Below are 19,354 nucleotides of genomic sequence, written 5' to 3'. Positions count from 1 at the left end.
TTTTTTTTTTTTTTTTTTTTTTTTTTTTTTTTTTTTTTTTTTTTTTTTTTTTTTGTTAGCATGGCCGACAAGTCGTTCTCTCTCGGAGACTCACACGACAAATCGAAATCTTCATCAACTAGTACACTGCGCACAGGGGACAAGAGGCATATGGCCATGACCAGAGCACACCGCTATTCCTTCCTCAAAAATCTCCAATGAGAGCCGAGCAAGTTCTCATAGGCATAGAGATGGTTCTCTCTCAGCTCTCTAAACTCAACCGTTCTCTCTTTACTTCACCAATCCGCCGAAGTTTTAGCGTATTTGCAAAAACCAATAAACCCATAATCGCGGCCACAGAAGCCTCCATTCTCACTTCGCCTTCATTTTCCGCCCCCAAATCCACTCTCACGGCCGTCGAACCAGTTTCGATCACCGATTTTTCAGAATATCCCGAAGAACAACAGTTAACCATCTCCCCTGAGAAGCTATTTATTCCGCCGGAAACTGATTTCTCCGGCAGCGGCGCTGCGGGGACGAGAATCTTGAAGGGTTCGAACATTGTGTTGGGACGGTACGCGAGGGATGCGCAGATTTCCGAGGCGAATTTTGTGAAGAGTAGTGTGAGAACCGAGGACTGCCCTTCTGATGGGCTTCCTGAATTTGCCCTTGTTGGGCGCTCGAATGTGGGGAAATCGTCACTGTTGAACTCGCTCGTTCGCCGGAAGAAGCTCGCTCATACCTCCAAGAAACCAGGTCGACGGTTTGTTTTGCCATATTGTTTCTTTAATTAGTTGTGTTATTTTCATTTGTTGTGAAGCCACTGCTTTGAAAGGAAAAATGGTGTAGTTTCGTAGTCCATGAGAACTCTCCTAGCACTTGTGATATGTTTGGTGTAGTTTCATATTGTCCCTAATGCTTAACGATATTGTCCGTTTTAGCTCGTTACGTATCGCCGTCAGCCTCACGCATTTGCTAGGGAGAGGTTTGCACACTCTTATAAAGAATGTTTCGTTCCACTCTCTAACCGGTATCTCACAATCCACCTCCTTTAGGGCCCAACGTCCTCGCTAATTCACTGCTCAGTGGCTGGTTTTGATACCATTTGTAACAACCCAAGTCCACCGCCGGTAAATATTGTCTGCTTTAATCCATTACGTATCATCGTTAACCTTTTGAAACGCGTCTGTTAGGGAGAAGTTTCCACACCTTTATAAGGAATGCTTCGTTCCCCTCTTCAACCGAGGTGGGATCTCAGATAATAGATAATAGGAACTAGAGGACTGTACATGATTTTGAAGAAAATTGAACAACATAGCTTGAACAGAACAAATATCTGCCAAACTTCTTTGAACTATGCGTTTCATTGATTCAAAGCCTTGACCTTATAACTCCATTTTCTCATCATTCATCAAGGCTCTGTTGTTATGAATGATTGGCGTGTTAAATCCCATCCAATCTACGCATGCAAGTGTAGGGGTATATTAAGATTTTGAAGCTTTCATCCAATTTGCCTTCTTAAGCTAATAGAAGTGAAACATTATCGATAAAATGGGGTCGAGCTCAATCAAAACTGCCACTACTCCCAAGTGGGGTTCATTGGCACTCTCACTTCCCGACATAGATACGAGCATGTTGAGCTTTTCAGTGAGAATGAAAGTGTAAATGAATCGACCTCAAATAGAGGAATTCCTGGTCCTGTTTATATTCTTGCATTAACGGGAATGTAAAATTTAGATCCTTCTCGTGAAATTTTCTATCTCCGCTACTTGCCAGCACGTGAGAGAGAAAGGGCAAGAGAAGGAATAAGCTAATTAATGAGTTATCATAGGCCTTTTCTGTTATGATTCGAATGTCTGAAATCCCTTGTACTGTTTAATCGCAGATGGTCTCTTCCAATTGTTCTATTAAGAATGTTGGATGTGGATATAAACACTTTGTGTTTTATTGCAGGAAAGACACAGTGCATAAACCATTTTCGAATCAACGATAGTTGGTACTTGGTCGATTTGCCTGGATATGGGTATGTCTTAACTTCGAGTTGTGTCGTTGTCAGATCCCTTTTCAAAGTTCGAACTTGCTTCCATGTGACTTGCTCTGTGATGGGGCATGAGTTTGCCTCTGCCCTTATTCCTTCATATGTGCTACCTCTATTTGAGTAAATGCCAATGGCATTTGTTTGTTCCTTTTTTGTAGGTATGCATCTGCACCACGGGAACTCCGAACGGACTGGAATAAGTTTACCAAGGACTATTTCCTGAATCGGTCAACGTTGGTTTCGGTTTTCCTTCTTATAGATGCCAGCGTTCCTGCCAAACAAATTGATCTTGACTATGCTAGTTGGTTGGGCCAGAATCAGGTAATATTCTTCTTGCATGTATGAGGCATATAGAAGGAAAATATCCAATTTGCATATCTTATTTTTCTTAAAAAGACAATATCTTTTAAGAAGCTGAAAGTATTGAAGGCTGTGAGAGTACAAGAGTATGCATATGATATACTATGGGAGATCCCATGTTGGTTGGAGAAGGGAACGAAACATTCTTTATAAGGGTGTAGAAACCTCTCCCTAACAGACGTGATTTAAAACCTTGAGGGGAAACCCAGAAGAGAAAGTCCAAATAGGACAATGTCTGCTAACGGTGGGCTTGGCTGTTACAAATGGTATCAAAGTTAGGCATCGGGCGGTGTGTCAGCGGAAACGCTGGGCCCTCAAGGGGGATGAATTATGAAATCCCACATTAGTTGGAGAGGGAAACAAAGCATTCTTTATAAGGGTGTAGAAACCTCTCTATAACAGACGCGTTTTAAATTCTTGAGGGAAGCCTAAAAAAAAAGCTCACTGAGAACCATATCTGCTAATGGTGGGCTTGAGCTGATACAAATGGTATCAAAGCCAGGCACGGGCCGATGTGCCAGCGGGGACACAGGGCCTCCAAGAGGAGTGGATTGTGAGATCCCACATTGGTTGGAGAGAGAAACAAAGTATTCTTTATAAGGGTGTGGAAACCTCTCTCTACCAGAAACGTTTTAAAACTTTGAGGGAAAGTTTAAAAGGGAAAGTCCAAGAAGGACAATATCCACTAGCGGTGAGCTTGAGCTGTTACATGCTATGGGTTAAGTGTGGGGATCAATAGCGTATTAGTTAAGTGTGGGGATCAATAGCGTATTAGTTAAGGACAAAGTTGTAATTAGTTAGGGGTATCTTGGTTATAAATAAGAGTGTTGGTCCTCTCGAAAGGCTATTGTTACATAGAGATATACTACTATCTTGTGTTTTTGGTGTTGGCTGCCTATAAAAAACCACCAAAAATAACAAAACAAGGGTTGCAAAGATTCAAGAACAAAGACTCGCAGATTCTTGCTAGAGGCATTGAAGTATCCATTCCTGCATACCCCCTGTATTAAAAACAAGAGATCTTCGTTTCTTAATTTGTATTGTAAGAGCCAAATCGAAAGTCTAAGAATCGGGTTTATTTACTAGAAACTTTGTGTGAGATCCTACCTTGGTTGGAGGGGAGAGTAAAGCATTCTTTATAAGAGTGTGAAAACCTCTCCCTAACAGACACGTTTTAAAACTGTGAGGCTGACAGTGATATGTAACACGCCAAAGCGGACAATATCTGCTAGCGGTAGGTTCGGACTGTTGCAAATGGTATCAGAGCTAGACACCGAACGATGTGCTTCTAAGGGAGGTGGATTGTGAGATCCCACGTCGGTTGAAGAAGATAACGAAGCATAACTTATAAGGATGTGGAAACCTCTCTCTAACAGACGTATTTTTAAACTGTGAGACTGACGGCGATACATCACGGGCCAAAGTGAACAATATCTGCTAGTAGTGGGTTTGGACTGTTATATTTTATTTCCCATGATTTTCAGCCTTCGCCCTTCACTTAACTTGTTCCAAATCTTCTTCTGAACCTTTAGGAACAAGAATCAGCCCCTAAGTCTAATATTGTACGGTAGAAATTCATTCAATTTGATGCATTCGTTTTCAAGAAAATTCGACATGGAATGTTTCCTGCAGATTCCAATGACGATAATATTTACGAAATGCGACAAACGAAAGAAGAAAAAGAAAGATGGAAAAAGAGCAGAAGAAAATATGAGCGACTTTCAGGAACTGATTGGTGGATTTTTCCACACGACTCCGCCGTGGATTATGACCAGCAGTGTCACCCATCAAGGTCGGGACGAAATTCTTCTGCATATCGCTCAACTGAGGAACTACTGGCTCAAGCACTGATAAAACACTTCAGCCCGCCTTCCCATGTCGATCAGGTACGACCTCATATTGGTTATGCTCATGCTTGCTATATATAGAGATATCCGCTTCTTGTCCAAAAGTAGGTTCTCTCGATTTCGAGCTCCAAAATTAACAATGGCTGCAAATGTTGCAGCTTGCTGATGTTTCTCGACACGAATAGATGCACTTCATCTTGACTCAAAACGGGTCGATAGAATGTGATTCCTGTATTATATATTCAACAGCTCGAGGTCGGACGAGGACACAAAGTTTGGAGAGTTTACAAACCAACACTAACACGGCTTAATAGTGTTTCACAAGCTTCATTCTGTCACTGCTTAAAAGCTTCAAACAGGGCAATATAATGGAAGATTAGTAGAGAGTTGCTCTATTATCTTGTGGATCCCGTTTATTCCTGTTCTGGATAAGGATGGGTTTACTCCTTTGCCCAAACACTCGGCTTCATTACTCGGAGACTTGGCCTTGTTGCAAACCTCATAACTGCTGGCTTGTCCTTCTCTTTTTCCTTTAAAATAATATCCTTTAACAGTAAATTTTGGGTGTAAACAATTTCTTGGCTGTTTAACTTTTTACCATTATTATGCTTTAGTTTGTACTCTAACTTGATGCCAAGTATCGAGATTTAAAAGTTTACCACAGTAAAATTTAAAGATTTAAGCAGTAAATTTTGATTAAACTGATTTTTAATCAAATTAGTCCATAAAAATCACACCATTGTTTGAGTAAAAATTTAGTCGCTTAGCACACTGATGCGAATTGGCGATTACGTTTTTGTTGCGGTTGTAGTTGTAGTAGTAGATAACAACAACGACACAACAAAGACATTAGCTATCTGAAAAAAGGATAAGCTGTGTTATAATTGAGAAAGTTTTAGGCAATGTGACCATACAGTGGGGAAGATGGAACTATTGGCAAATACTGTCTTGCGAAAACGCTAGTGGGCACGAAGCGTAGTCAAGAAGGAGTTTGACTATTGAAATGGGATCGAATCCATCCTATTGAGGGGTTTTGAAGCGTAGCCACGAATAATAGGAAAACCTATGCACGAGGGGAATGGATGAGCTAAAGGTGCCATGTCACGGGTTAACCTTCCTCTCCAAAGAGGTCATCTCAAAACCCCTCATCTAAGAGATTCTCTTCACCAATCTTGGACACTTTTGATTTTTTATGTCGTACTTATTTGAGTAATTTTTTACCTGAAAAATATTATTATGTAAAAAATTATATATATATATATATATATATATATATCCCAATATAACAACTTTAAGATTTAGATTAAAATTGAATATTGGGAAATATAATGTAATGTTTATAGTTTAAATATATATCTCATCCCAAAATAGCTATTATTATTATTATTTAATTTTGAAAAGCACTAGAAAATTGCAGGCCCAAGTTGTTCGGAGGAGGTCCACAAGCCCTAATTTTCTGTTCATTCCAAACGAGGGAATTTGCATGCTAATGTCACACGCGCTGCACGCGCTCAAACGGCGGTTAGCGGAACCAGAGGTGGAGCCTCGCCGCGCGTTTGGGACTAGGTCTTTAAGCAGGGTTTTACTGCTCGAGTGGGTTTACGTATCTGGTATTTTCCCTCCAAATTTCGATTTCTTGTGGGTCGAGCCCCTTCCATACTTAAATCTTCAGTTATCGCCGGATAATCTCTTTCACCTTTCATGGTCTCTTTCAGGTGTCAAGATGATTCTGTTTCTAAATTTGTGAAAATCTTCATACACTATCGCTCTACCATGCTTGATTGATTTTGAAGTTAGGGATTAGACTAGTACTGGAGTTCTTAAATGAATGCCGCGCTGGTTTCTGTGTTCTATGTGATGAAGGAACATTCGGCCATGGATTTGAAGCTTTGGAAATTTTACTTTTAGTTTTCAGTACATGGTCGAGTAGTGGATTATCAGTCTTTCCTTGGCTAGGACTTTGAATTTCTGTTTGTTCAAGTGGAATTAGTTTCTCTTGATTTTAGGGTATGGTTCAAACAAAATTGAATCTGAAGTAGCTTGTTTTGTATCTTCTGCAATTTTATGATTTTCTGTGTTATTGTTTTGTATCTTCTACTCTATTCAACTAATCAATGTGGCATGTTTTTGTGTATGTATGCATTATATACTAGTCACAATTGTTAAATTATCTGAAAGCATGGTTAATCAGTGTTACTTCGTATTGATATTCCTTTTAATTTTGTGAATCTATAAAATAATGTGTTATTTTCTTTGGCTTCAGCTGCATTTATTCTTGGAGGAGATCCGCTTTGGTATTATGGTAGAAACAGAACAAGAGGAGAAAGTTGAATTTCAATGGGGCAAAAGGAAAGGAATTGGTGGGAAGAAGAAGGACGTGTCCTTTTATGAATCTTTTACTTATGATGGTGTAGAATATTTTCTTTATGACTCTGTTTACCTATACAAGGAGGGTGAACCAGAACCTTATATTGGCAAGATTCTTAAAATCTGGCAGAATCCAGATAAGACGAAGAAAGTAAAAATTCTTTGGTTTTTTCGACCTTGTGAGATTCTTAATTATCTTGGAGCCGAAGACACAAGGGATAATGAATTATTTTTGGCATCCGGTGATGGTGTTGGTCTTGCCAATGTTAATTCTCTGGTAATTATTTGCTTGTGCTTTACCATTTCATGGCAATGTACTCTCTCTCTCTCTCTCGATTCATCTGCCTTGTATGTCGAACAAGTTGACTTGGTACTTGCACGTCATTGGTAAAAATTATGAAACTAGTTAGTTTAGATGGAATTATAGCCCACTCAAGTGATGGTTGGCAAGCATATGGGCATGGTAGGATTTTTTCTCAACCTTCATCTCTTGTGGCTTTGAGTAACACTTCTCAATACTTCTTGTATGAATCACCTTTCAGCGCCTATTCCCTCATTAATACTCACTGATTAGATTCTCCTTGTATGCCTATGAAAGGTGGTTCTACAGCTTATTATTATTCTCCTCGTATAATAGCCCTCATCGTTGTCTTTTCCTTGTCTATCTTTTTTCCTCGTCTATGTTTGCCCTTGTGACTACGATCTTTATTCATTATGAGGATTCTTTTTCGTTTAATATTGATTCAACTGTCCTTTGTCTAAATGAGTCTTTGGGGTGTTTCTTTACTGCTCTTTTGGGCCAATTTTCATGTAGAGTATTTTTATATATATTGTTTTTTACACAAAACTATTAATAATGATTTTTATTTCCTATTTCATTAACTGTGCCTCACTCCACTTAAGCAACTCATTTTTGTCACCTCTTGGCTTTAGGCCTTTAAGAAGCTTGTTGTCTTGGAGTGCACCTTCCACTTTGAAAATGAGTTTGTTGAAGGAAGAGATTGTGTGTGATGGAGACTGTGCGTTTGTTATTTTTTTTAATAATTTATTTCCATATATTTTGTGTCTCAAATCAGGAAGTAATTGCTGGAAAGTGCAGCGTTCTCTGTTATTCAAATGATAGCAGAAATCCACGACCTTCAGATGAAGCACTCAAAAAGGCTGATTTTGTATTTTGTCGTACATTTGATGTTGGAAAACTAGAGGTCTGCAATGAGATATGTGAAAAAATTGCCGGAGTAGAAGGTTTGAATTCAGTTTTCCATAACAATTTCACAATAGTTCGACCTTTGGTTGGTTTTTTATAATCTTATCTCAAAACTGATTGTTTCTTCCTCCATCGCAGTTAAATTTTTACTCAATAAAGTAGATACTTCAAAATATGTTAAGAGGGCCGAGAAGGATGGGAAGGATGCAATTGTAAATACTGAATCAGAAGATCTTTTTGAAAGGAACACTTCTAATGGAGAATCAACTTTGAAGACTAAGGACAGCACTGTCGAGATGTCCACCAAGGAAAATGTTGATTTGAAGGCTTCTCTATCTATAGAGAAATCCTCCAACGAAGAGAAGTCTGGTGTATGTGTGAGTGATGGAGGAAACGGAATGGCTAATACTAGTAGCAAACACAAAAACATCTTAGATGATAAGGTCTCTTCGAAGCTTAAAATTGATTATAATAAGACACCCGGTAAAGATGCGCTACCTAAGGATGTTGAAGGTAGAGTTAAAAGTCCGAGGGACTCCTCTGAAGTTGAACATAGACCAGAAAAGAAGGCAAAACTAGATAGTTTTGTTCAATTATCTCTGGGAAAGACCAAAAGCGACATTCAAAAGCCTGGCCTCAATCGCAGTAATGGTGATACGCTGGCTTCCTCACCCAAGATTCATGTTTCTGAAAATGCTTCCAGGACCAAAAATGTAAAAGATTCTCATGGAACAAAAGACAGCCTTATCAAGAAGCCCAAACTAGATGAGAAGCCAACAAAGGTTTCTATTGGCAAGAACCTAAAGCCTTCAGTTGCAGACTGCAAAATAGATGGTCAAATTGTGGAAGTTACTAGAAGGCCAGACGCTGTAAGTTGTATTCTAGTTTTGTTTTTTTTTACTTAGCTTGTGATTGGACTTCATTTTTTTTTTTTTTTTTATGCCCTTGTGAAAGAAGATCAGTTTATCATTAAAAATTGGGTACATTTAATAGTATGATCCATTTGGTCTTTTGGGTTTTGACCTCTAGAATTATCCGATATGTAATATGGAATGGCACACATGATAGTTACCTCATTCAATTTCTTGTTTCTTGCATTAGTAGCATTTTGTTCATGCATTGGAGCACCACATTTCGGTCACATATTATTTGTTTTTAATGACTGGAATTAATGCTAATGTCTCCCTTCTCCAACTCATTTTATGGTTTATATGATACAATCCACATTCTCAAAAGCTCCATGTTCATGTTGCAATATTAGTATGGAAACTGTAGTGGAATATGGATCCTTTTACAATGGCCTGATATGTCTTCTTGTGAATTTTGATACAATAATTCTATTTGAGATAGTTTTTAAGGTTCTGATCGTTATGATTTTCATCGATTGGACAGGATAGAAGCAGATGGTTCAAGGGACTTGTAAGTCAATCTTTCACTCTTTAGTAAAATATCATTTTTATTATTCAGATTTGTAATATCTTTTTTAAACGACGAGTCACTACGAGAGATTAATTTGTCTTTTCTGCTGTTTCTACTCATTCATTTACTTATTCTATTTATTTCCAGTTTTGGAGTTTAAATAGCCTTGATTCTAGGCTTGTACTCCCTTTTCTTTTTTATTGGAAAATTAAGGAGAATGAAGTTTGAGAAGTCAGGTCATTTGAAGGATGTGAAAAGGTGACAAGAACTAAAAGTAATTCTGTTAAAATTGTAGGCTAGATTCGCTCCATCAAAGTCCGAGATTTAGAGCAGTAAGACTTAGGATCTCAAAATGAGACAGGATATTACCTTTTCCTTTTCGCTTCGTTGGGCAGCACCCTTGTTTTGTTAGGTAGTTCCTCTGTCACTCACATCAACATTCCCCCTAAATCATAAATTCTATAATTTTGAAAAGTAATTACCATGTCTGGGTGTATGAATCTCCAAAACATGAAAGGTTTTCCAGCTAAATGGTTAAAGATGAAATATTCACAAAGGGTCGAAGAAACAAGGTCCCTTTAACCAGTAGGTGTTGACAGAAGGGGCTGGACCTGCTTCATATCCAAAAAGAAGTTATCATGGATAGATTTTTTTAGCCAAGTAAAAGAGCCATTTGTAGGCTTCCATTAATTCAGTTTAGGCTTTCTTCTAATTTTTGTATCTCTTATGGATAGTTTCCTATATTTATACCTAAAACGATACTTTTTACATGGACAGTTCTTGATACACTTATCTTAATATTTCTAAGGTTTGATGATAATTATTCTTAACAACTTAAAAGAGCCTTTTGTAATCTTCCATCAATTCGGTTGAGGCTTTCTTCTCATTTTTGCATCTCTTTTCAATATATTGATGAAAAGTTTCCTATTTTTGTACTTATTAAGATCCCATTTACATGGCCAGTCCTTGAGATGCGCTTATCTTTTTCTTCTAAGGTCTGATGGTAATTATTCTTAACCAATTAAACTGATCATCTTTATGCCAGCCGTGGGAAGAAAGAATGAAGAATGCGCATGAGCAAAGAACACTTGTCCTAATTCAGAATTTTGATCCTGCTTACACTTCAGGTGAAGTGGAGGTAATAATAGCTTCTTTGCTTTGATTATTTGATGTGATGTGCTACTGTATTGTATTATTATTTTCTTTTCCAGACTAGTTTAATTAACACAAATAAAATGATAGAAAATACCTCTAAACTATGGGTACTATGGGTACTGTTTCAATAATACCCGAAAATTTAAAAGTTCAAAAAATACCTTCGATTTTTCAAAAACCTTAAAAAAGTCCTTATCGTTAAGTTTTGGAAGGAAAACTCTTTTATAATTTTGTTTCAATAATACTCTTGACTTTAAAAGTTTCACAATACCCTTGACCTTTCAAAATGTCAAAAAATATCCTTATCTTTTAAGTTTTGGATGAAAAACGTTAAAGTTTATTAAGCTCATTGACATTTAATTGTGCTTGTAAGAGACCGTTTTTACATCTGTCTTCCTAACTTGTAGATAACTTGGATGTCAATCTTGTTTTTTTTTAATTGATTGAATCATTGGCCTGATTGGTGAAATCAACTCTCTAATATCTCTCTTTTGATAGTTCTCCATCTTTTTATCTTATTCATCTTTCTATTTCTTTATCTAAACAGAATAGGTGATTATATTAGTGGTAATTTAGTGAACTTGAACACCATTCTTGTGGACAATACGTACTTTTGACATTCTTACACTATTAAAACTTGGCCCATACACTTACGATATTGCATTAAATAATTGTACGGAACACCAACTCATAGAAAGTCATTGTGCACTAACTTACGTAGCTAGTATTTTTCAGTTAAGTTTCTTAGTTTAATGCTACATTAACGATTGCTAATGGAAACTCAAAAATTTAAAGAAAACATAGTCACAAATGAACTTCAAATTTGAGTGTTAATTTTGGTGCAATAAAAAACAACAAACCTCTAGATGGAAGCAATAGGTGGATCATCGATAATTTATTTTTTATGTCCACAGTTTGACGTCAAATACAAGCTTTAGAGTAGCTGACTTTTAAACATACTCAAGAGAGAACTCAATTCCACAAAGTAAGATGATGATAAAGTATCCTTGTACTTCAAAGAGTTGAACAAATCCCTACCTGAATCCCCACATTTAGGCTTTCAAACCCATCACAACAACAATTTAGCCTTCTTTTTTGTCTTTGAAGAGAGAGGGTTATGGTTATGGATTTTGGGTTTTGGGGTTTTTGAACGTATTTAGTCAAATTATTACTACAACTTTTTAAATGCTAGTTATTTGTTCATTCTCATTAATTTTCATAGAGTAAGATTCTGCCCAGAGGGGAAGAAGATGAAACATTTTTTACTAAGAGTATTTCAATTTTTTTTAAAGGTAAAGGGTATTATTTAAATGACCATCTTCTATCCAAGAAGGGGTATTTTCGAACTTTTTTGAAAGGTCGGAGTATTTTTGAAATTTTTGAAAGTTTAGGGGTATTATTGAACATTTTCCATCCAATGTTTTCGGAAAGATCAAGGGTTTTTTTGAAACTTCTGTTTAAGGGTATTTTCTATAATTTAACCAATTATTCTATATGGGATCATACAACTAAGTCAGATTGTCCTTCCTTTTATTTCCTGTACAATATTCCAGGATATTGTCTGGCATGCCTTCAACGAGAGTTGCACTGCTAAGATGATTCAGCGTACTGCAAATTCTATGCCTCACATAGGTGTGAGTTTAGGATGGTTTCCCAACTCCTGTTCCATATTATCATGATGAAATGTCTGATTGCTTTCCAAATTCTATCGTCGTTATTAGTTCTTTGAGAATTCTTTTGCCCATATTATTTTGCAGGTCAAGCTTATATTGTATTTAAAACTAAGGAAGCAGCAGAGAAAGTGGTTAGAAAACTAGATGAAGGTTGCTTATTGCTTGCTAATGGGAAGTAAGTTTGCATTCAGTGTAGTCTCTAGTGCTGTTACTTTCAAATCATCTATTTTATTCCATGTGTCCTCTGTCCGAAGCATTTGGCCCTCTTGACTAGTTTAACATGCCAGTTCTTGGGCTTTGAGGTGCCATTAGATGGGTGGTTGACAGTTTCTAATTTCATAGTGGCAGTAACAATTTGATAGTTCTCCGTCATGCTTCATTTAATTTTCCCATTCACCTTCTTTCTATATTGCTGCATGCATTTTGAAGTTGTACGTGTTTGCTTTGGCAGATAAAAGAAGTTTAAAGGTTTCACCCCCACCCCACCCTAATTGAGTCCCTGCCTACTTCTAAGGTCTATGCACACTGAATATATTTTCCCAGCTAACATTTTTCCTTAAAAAAAAATTGCAGTGCTCTTTTTGGTAGCTTTGCAACTCCTCATCTCCAGTTAAAGAAACAAACGTATTTTGGGCATCACAGTATTGATAAGCTAAGGCATCTAATGCAACGTGAGATGGTAATGTGCGCCTTTTTCTCTGAACTAGCCGATTACACTTGTCTCCCTATTCATTTTCCCGTGCTTTTTGGTTACTGCCCAGAAAGAAGCTGTATCAACCTCGCATTGTTCTCAGCCGAATACGGTAGAATATGATATGGCCATGGAATGGTGTTTACTGCAAGAAAGATCGCAACTCACCTGGAAAAAGTTGTTCAAGGTCGATTTCGTTCTATTGAACTTAAATGGTGCAATGTTATCATTGAGTTTGCTGTCTTTTTAACTTGTATTTTGGCTCTATTTACTTCTAGCAACAAGAAGAGGAGTTGAGAAAATTCAAGAGCAAGCTGAAATTTAGATGAGTTCCGTTGGCCTCACCGATGCTATATTTGGCTAGTATTTTCAACCATGCGAGAAATCCTTTTGATCTAGCACATTTTGAATCATGGGAGTACCTCACTCTTGCAAGTACCAGTGGTGTTAGACTTAAATTTTCTTGCTCTTGCAAGTTATCAAAGTGGATTAATTGGAAATTGTACATTGGTAAACCTCTCCATCTTATTCAAATGTCAACTTTTTCTTAAAAATTAACTGTTTTCGTTAAACCAATAGACATTGTTTCTATATATTATGCCCGGTTCTGTGTTCGTTGAATGAGTGAATTGATATGATCATTTTCTGGCAGAGACGAGAGGAAATTGGTTAGACGAGGGTCCTAGCTTTTGGAGGAACTTGATAAGATGAAACTTCTTGGTAAATTCTGAGGCTTTGGAATCAAAAGACCGCTGCATGTAGAGACGTGGTCGATGATCTATACGGATGCCTCTATAATGGGTGAGTTTAGATGAATCTTGCATCCTTCAAAGTATTTGATCTAAACATTGAACCGGAAGTATTTTGATGATAATTAACACCTAACTAGTTTTGGTGCACAATTTGTTGTTACTGTATAGAGTAATGGACATCAAGTAAAGCGGTTTTAAATCATCTTTATTTAGAGTTTTACCTTGAGGTAGAAAAATTAAGTTTCTCTGGAAGCATTTTTATTAAGCTTTTAGGGCAAAATGTTCTCTTTTCCAAAATTATCCTTTATTTCCCATTATCTTAAACCATTTCGGCCTTCCGGCATTCTCGAACTTAAATTTAATGGACTACATTATTCAAAGTTTTATTTCGTATTATATTAAATCTATACAGGGCTTTTCTTTGTTTGGAGCATGAAGAACAGGGTTTGAACAAAAATATGAAAAACAAAAAGATTTCAGCCATATTAACGCTCTTGGGTAGCGAGGATTGATCAAATCTAGTAAAGATGTTTATAATCTGAAGGGGGAAGAAGGCTTTTCAAAAGGAAATGATTTCTGGGTTATGAAGTATGAAAGCTGAAAACAGGGGCCATCTGATGCAATCATGCAACAATTTGGCCTAACCTTTTTCGTAGTGAGGGTATGATTTTTAAGCGTTCTGATTGAAGATATGATGTTTTAACGTTCGACAACAGAAGTTGACAGTTTAGCAAATCTGTCAATCCGACAATTAGAAAGGAAAAGTTTAAAAAAAGAAGCCAGCGAAATAACCTTAAAGATCAAAGACATGGAACGGGAATCAAAATAAGTGAAAATTTTCATACAAGGAAATAATGTTACATGTGTTAAATCTAAGAGTTCTTTGTTAGGAGAAAAATGAAAACGACTCTAAAATTACGCAACATACTATCCTACATCAACTTGTATGGGCTATAGGCTCTGACTATCTCATGATAACCTAAGGAGTCTAAAATGCTATCACAAAAGATGAAAGAATATGCTGGACTTTTTAAAGGAAAATTTTAAATAATTATTAGTTTATGGCCAAGGTGGCACTCAAGAACCACCATAGCTGCCCGTTTGAATGGCATCGGCAAACAATCGAGGGCCAAAAAAACAGATTCAGATGACTAAGGTTGTGCTACATGGAGAACATTACTTTAAAATTTAGCAACGACGCTCTTCTACTTGTCAGGATGTCCTCTTTTACCCTTACGACGTGCATGGTGGACGTTTGCGTTGTGAGCAGGTTTCTTTGGTTTTTTCCTGCAAGTGATCAGAAAACTTGAGTATTACACATGTGAGAAAGAACTGAATCAATGGAAGACGAGCAGCTGCACTTGTGTTGACATAAAACTGTATGTCTAGTACTGACCAGAAAATGGCAGAGCATATGTTGAACAGCAGAATAATAGGAAGAGCCAATATAGCGGAAGCCTGCAGCATTTTCATTGGAATTCAATGTGAGTAGTATTGAGAGGTTTGGGAGGGAAAAAAAACTATGTCATGTTAAGGAACATAAAATGCATACCGCAAACCATTCCAACTCTCTAGTTGCGAGGGGCCTGATCAATTCGTGTTTATGAAGAGTCTCTTTAACAGTACCTTGAACCTTAAAAAACCAAATAATAGCTCACTTAAAAATAATTGTTATTTCCTCTCAAGAAAAGGATAAATATGGTTGAACAGATTGCCCAGTCTCATTTGAACGAATCACAATCAACATGTTAAGAGGGGAGATTCTATATTTCCAGCTGAACACTTCGAGCAATTCAACAAATGATGATAATATATTGTAGCTGACAGTTAGTCTAGATGATGGAATGGAAGGAAAGGTAAATGTCTAGAAAATATGGGCAAATCTTTTATTCCATATCAGTTTCATTCCATAGTTCCTCACCAACCGTAAAACAAACATACAAAACCTTGGTAACGGTAGCCAGAAGGACTAGGAGTGGAAACACAACTAAGAGACTCAAGGGATAGAATACATACCAGACAATAACACAGGCAATTTAACGTACACAAGCCAGCTAAGAAGCATGAACACAGACATGAGCCAGAGCCAGGGCGATACGTCAATTTCTAAAAAAACTAGGACACAGACACATTGGGGATACTTTTTTTTTTCTTTTATGATATATGTGAATTTAACATAAAAATATCAAAGGTACTCTACTAAAAAGCACAAAATTTGTTGGAGTGAGTGGGCATGAACAAAACAAGGCTGGTGGTATGGTGGTTGTTGCTTTTTCGTGATCTGCAGAAGCAGAAAATAGAGAGGGTTTTTGGTTTTATGTGTTCTTAATGCTTTATATTGATTACAAATTAAACTTAGAAGGAGATTCAATCTTGGGCTAAAAATAAATAGGATGGGTCTTTTTTTGTTAAAAATTTATCCCAAGTGTCCACCGCATCTGAAACTAAAAAAGAAAAAATAAACGTGGACAGATAGTTTGGGGTGTCGAACATGTGTCCAGACATATCCGTGTCCGTGCTTCATAGCAAGCAAGCAAATCAGCTACTACAATCCTACACAATTTGTAAAGAGGGGAAGAATGCATGAAGTGTACCTTTTGATGATATACAGCGTAAGATTCTAGAAATTTTCCAGATGCACGAACTAATTTCTTCGTATAGGGCTTCAATACCACCCTAACCTTTTCAACATGAGGTTTCGTAACAGTAGCTACCTGATCAACATATGGCTTGCTGAACTTCTTAACTTCCTGTCACCAAACGAGAAAGAGGAGAGAAACGTTCTCTAGTGAATGGTAGCTATTTTTATTTAGGGAGAAAAGTGAATACAGTATAGACAACATACCAGATAGTACGGACCAATAGCTTCTTTTGATTTAACTGCATAAGGAGTTATCACACTCTTTGACGTCTTGTAAAATTCTACAGTTTTTGTAGTTAAAGTCTCGACATGTGGTTTAACATTTGTTTTCACAACCAACCATCTTTCCTTCACAGCCGGGATATATTTCTGCAAGCAATGTCATGGAGTGTTGAAGTGCTTTCTGATTATTACAGAGCTCTCTCTAGATTGAGCATCATGGAAGGAAAGAACCTTAGTAAAGAATGAGAAGCAACAATATTGCATAATACGATCGTGTATAGTAGAATATAAGAACTTTTAGGTGCTGAACTATTGAATTATGATACTATAGAATCAAAGTACAGACCATCATTAATCGAGATACCGGGTCAAATTTTCAATTTCTAAGAGATCAAAGCACAAAAAATAGAAAATAAAAACTTATAGCTTACTGCTTTCACTGTTTTAACATGGGGTTCAGCCCATTTTTCTGCTTGTGCTGCCTTATCCAAAGCCTGCAGAAAATTGAAAACATGAGTAGTTGATTAATTCACTAGAGCATACAATAGCCTGAAAATAATCGAGAGAAAACAGATTACTTAGAGCTAGCAGAGGCTAGAGCTGCTGCATATGATCCATCAGTGGAGGCTTACTAGTAACAATATATATACATATCTATATCTATATATATGTTGTGTGTGAAAAGAAAGAAAAAAAAGGAGCACAACCAACCAACAAATTCAATTTATTTACAGTCTCGATAAGCACTAACTATCTCAATTCATAAAGATCCCAGGGGCCAGAAGACATAATCTGATTCTAAAACTTGACCCCGACACAGTGAATTTAAAGAACAAAAAGAAACGAAGGGGAAAGCACGAATGCCACCGGTTCCTTTATTTCTTCACAAAATAATTAGCAGGAAGTGAAGTTATATCATAGTACCTTTTCAATTACTACATCAATTGCAGGTTTTGCATGCTCATTCCAGCGTGTTGTGATAAAAAACTGCAAAGAGATAAAGCTTCAGAATAAAGAGGAATAAAAGTTAGGGTGTGGGGCAAAATACTAGAGCATTACCTGAAAATGGCCATAATGTGTAGCAAGCCAAGGCGGCAGCCACGCACCATGAACCTGATGGCGAAATAAAAGTTAGCATCACCCTCACACCTGAAACTTTATCTAAAATAACATTCACCACTCTACATTATCCAAACACATTACCTCTGTCAATTCTTTAATTTTCGAAGCAGCCTCAAACTTTGCCTTCATCATCTCTTCCTACAATTAAAATTAAAAATAAATGTGTAACAAAATAGCACTATCAGGAGTCTAGATTAATAACATTCAGATGCATTATGAAGTACCTTAGACACTTCAAGAGCCTGTTCAGTTACACGAATTCTAGTCTTCTGTTCTTCATGAATCTTCTGGAACTGTTACAGTCAAAAACATGCCAAATAAAATTATTATCATGATGCTACGTATTGAAGCAATAAGAAAACCATCAACCTGAAAGACCAGCAGTGTAGGAGAAGAAACTATTGAAATAATTTCTTACATTCTCCAATTTCAAACTGGCTTCATTTGTTCTCTTCTTGGCTTCATTTGCTAAAGTTTCCCAGGATTCTTTCACCCCGTTCAGCATCTCTGATTGCCTTTTGAGATCATCGACCTGCATAAGGGTGGTAAATCATACAAAAAGGAAGACAGTGACTTTAAAAAAAAAAAAAAGTATTGCATTTCATTTCTTGCCTGTCTTTCTAATTCATGAGCACGTGCATACGCCTTCCCAACCTGCTCCTCAGCATCTAGCTTCTCTTTTTTCTTAGCACAATAATAGACTAAAAATTTTCAGCATATGAGTGAAGCATCAAATATGGTTTTTTAGAGACAATTATAGCAGAAAGATCAATGATGTATCGACAGATGAGAATTTCACCATCCTTAAAGACATAGTAAAAGCCTAAACTGCTGCTGCCACAAACCTGGAGAGAAGCAATCTCGCTTTCAAGCAATGAAATGCTATCTAGCTTGGCGCTAATGATCTTTTCCTTCTGAGCTATTACCTCATCCTTCCTCTTCAATTCTTGGTTTTTTTCATCAAGGTTGGATTCTTCAGCATTGGGTAAAGCCGGGTAAAGTCAAGCGTTGGCACCAAAAAAGAAACAACAGGACACCAATTTAGAAATTGAGAAGTCTCCCCGAAAAGTTAAGAAAAAGTATGAAAGAGCTATATTCATCCATCATCCAGTGCATTGTTTGATACTAACAAGTGTGAAAATTAACGTACAACCCGATATTCTATTTTTATTCCCAAATTAATTATCAATCCAACAAACAGTCACTAACCTCCCGGCATGCAGGTAATTAAAACGAAATGGAACCTAGTTTTCTAGGTAAAATAGAATAGAACACCGCAAGATGAGAAACCAGAAAATTCTAAAATTCCCATACCTTACTATTGAAAACTTGAAGAAAAAAAAACTTAACGACAAATCTAGCTTTCTGGTACAGAATAATGAAAATCGCAATGCCGTTTTTAATCTGGTCCATTCGAGATTATATCAAATTGTCGATCCACTAATATTAAAAGTATACTCGTAAGAACTGGTCAAATTCCCCATGCAATTAGATTTCCCACCCCCTTTTTCTAAGCTAATGCTTCCCCGAAATCAAACAAAACAATTAGAACTCATGAGAGACGATAGCTAGAGCCAAGGATAATCGATATCTAACCAAGCTTTTGGATCTTGGACTTAAGCTCTTGCAGTTCGATCTTCAAAATAGAAAGATCGGAATCATCCGATCTAACGACCTGAACTATATTTTCCACTTCTCCATCAACCGATACATCGGCGCAGCCGTGCGTGAAAACTAGGGCTAGAAAAATTAATAGAGTGGCGAGCTTTGAGATCGCCATGGTGGCTCCAATCTCGGCACAGAAACTCCAGAGGAAGGGGCAGACGATGAACAAACTCTTCAAAGTTGAAACTTGAAATTTAGTCATGCGATCAACTTTTA

The 19,354-nt window shown here is 37.0% G+C and overlaps 3 protein-coding genes across 6 annotated transcripts; 2 read left to right on the top strand and 1 right to left on the bottom strand.

The window, feature by feature from the left end:
* Positions 1 to 143: 143 nt before the first annotated feature.
* Positions 144 to 4,850, top strand: LOC111480403 (GTP-binding protein At2g22870-like). Its single transcript, XM_023125415.1, has 5 exons — positions 144 to 735; positions 1,933 to 2,002; positions 2,176 to 2,338; positions 4,010 to 4,263; positions 4,383 to 4,850. Exons 1-4 carry the CDS (start codon positions 198 to 200, stop codon positions 4,226 to 4,228), a joined length of 990 nt encoding a protein of 329 aa, XP_022981183.1. The 5' UTR covers positions 144 to 197; the 3' UTR covers positions 4,229 to 4,263; positions 4,383 to 4,850.
* Positions 4,851 to 5,649: 799 nt separating this feature from the next.
* LOC111481035 (protein ANTI-SILENCING 1-like) lies at positions 5,650 to 13,696 on the top strand. Of its 4 annotated transcripts, none has more exons than XM_023126315.1 (12): positions 5,650 to 5,939; positions 6,488 to 6,868; positions 7,668 to 7,836; positions 7,937 to 8,667; positions 9,191 to 9,217; positions 10,263 to 10,355; positions 11,926 to 12,004; positions 12,130 to 12,220; positions 12,619 to 12,729; positions 12,807 to 12,923; positions 13,015 to 13,246; positions 13,389 to 13,696. In XM_023126315.1, exons 2-10 carry the CDS (start codon positions 6,524 to 6,526, stop codon positions 12,850 to 12,852), a joined length of 1,692 nt encoding a protein of 563 aa, XP_022982083.1. In that variant the 5' UTR covers positions 5,650 to 5,939; positions 6,488 to 6,523; the 3' UTR covers positions 12,853 to 12,923; positions 13,015 to 13,246; positions 13,389 to 13,696. The 4 variants fall into 4 exon arrangements, with proteins under 4 accessions (XP_022982083.1, XP_022982080.1, XP_022982081.1 ...); XM_023126312.1 differs by having other exon boundaries at positions 5,653 to 5,939; positions 12,619 to 12,724; XM_023126313.1 differs by having other exon boundaries at positions 5,928 to 6,016; positions 12,619 to 12,724.
* A 608-nt stretch (positions 13,697 to 14,304) lies between these two features.
* On the bottom strand, positions 14,305 to 19,342 carry LOC111480948. The gene is made up of 14 exons (XM_023126187.1): positions 19,070 to 19,342; positions 18,319 to 18,446; positions 18,086 to 18,157; positions 17,892 to 18,005; positions 17,698 to 17,766; positions 17,555 to 17,611; positions 17,411 to 17,464; positions 17,276 to 17,338; positions 16,783 to 16,845; positions 16,334 to 16,498; positions 16,083 to 16,238; positions 15,041 to 15,121; positions 14,885 to 14,946; positions 14,305 to 14,775 (listed from the first exon to the last, which is right to left on the bottom strand). The coding sequence occupies exons 1-14, from the start codon at positions 19,338 to 19,340 to the stop codon at positions 14,694 to 14,696; spliced, it is 1,437 nt and encodes a 478-aa protein (XP_022981955.1). The 5' UTR covers positions 19,341 to 19,342; the 3' UTR covers positions 14,305 to 14,693.
* Positions 19,343 to 19,354: the final 12 nt, after the last annotated feature.

This window comes from Cucurbita maxima, unplaced genomic scaffold (genome assembly GCF_002738345.1).
Source record: "Cucurbita maxima cultivar Rimu unplaced genomic scaffold, Cmax_1.0 Cma_Scf00006, whole genome shotgun sequence".
NCBI lineage: Eukaryota > Viridiplantae > Streptophyta > Magnoliopsida > Cucurbitales > Cucurbitaceae > Cucurbita > Cucurbita maxima.
The sequence above is the reverse complement of the archived record's forward strand: the minus strand, read 5'-3'. Positions and strand labels throughout refer to the sequence as shown.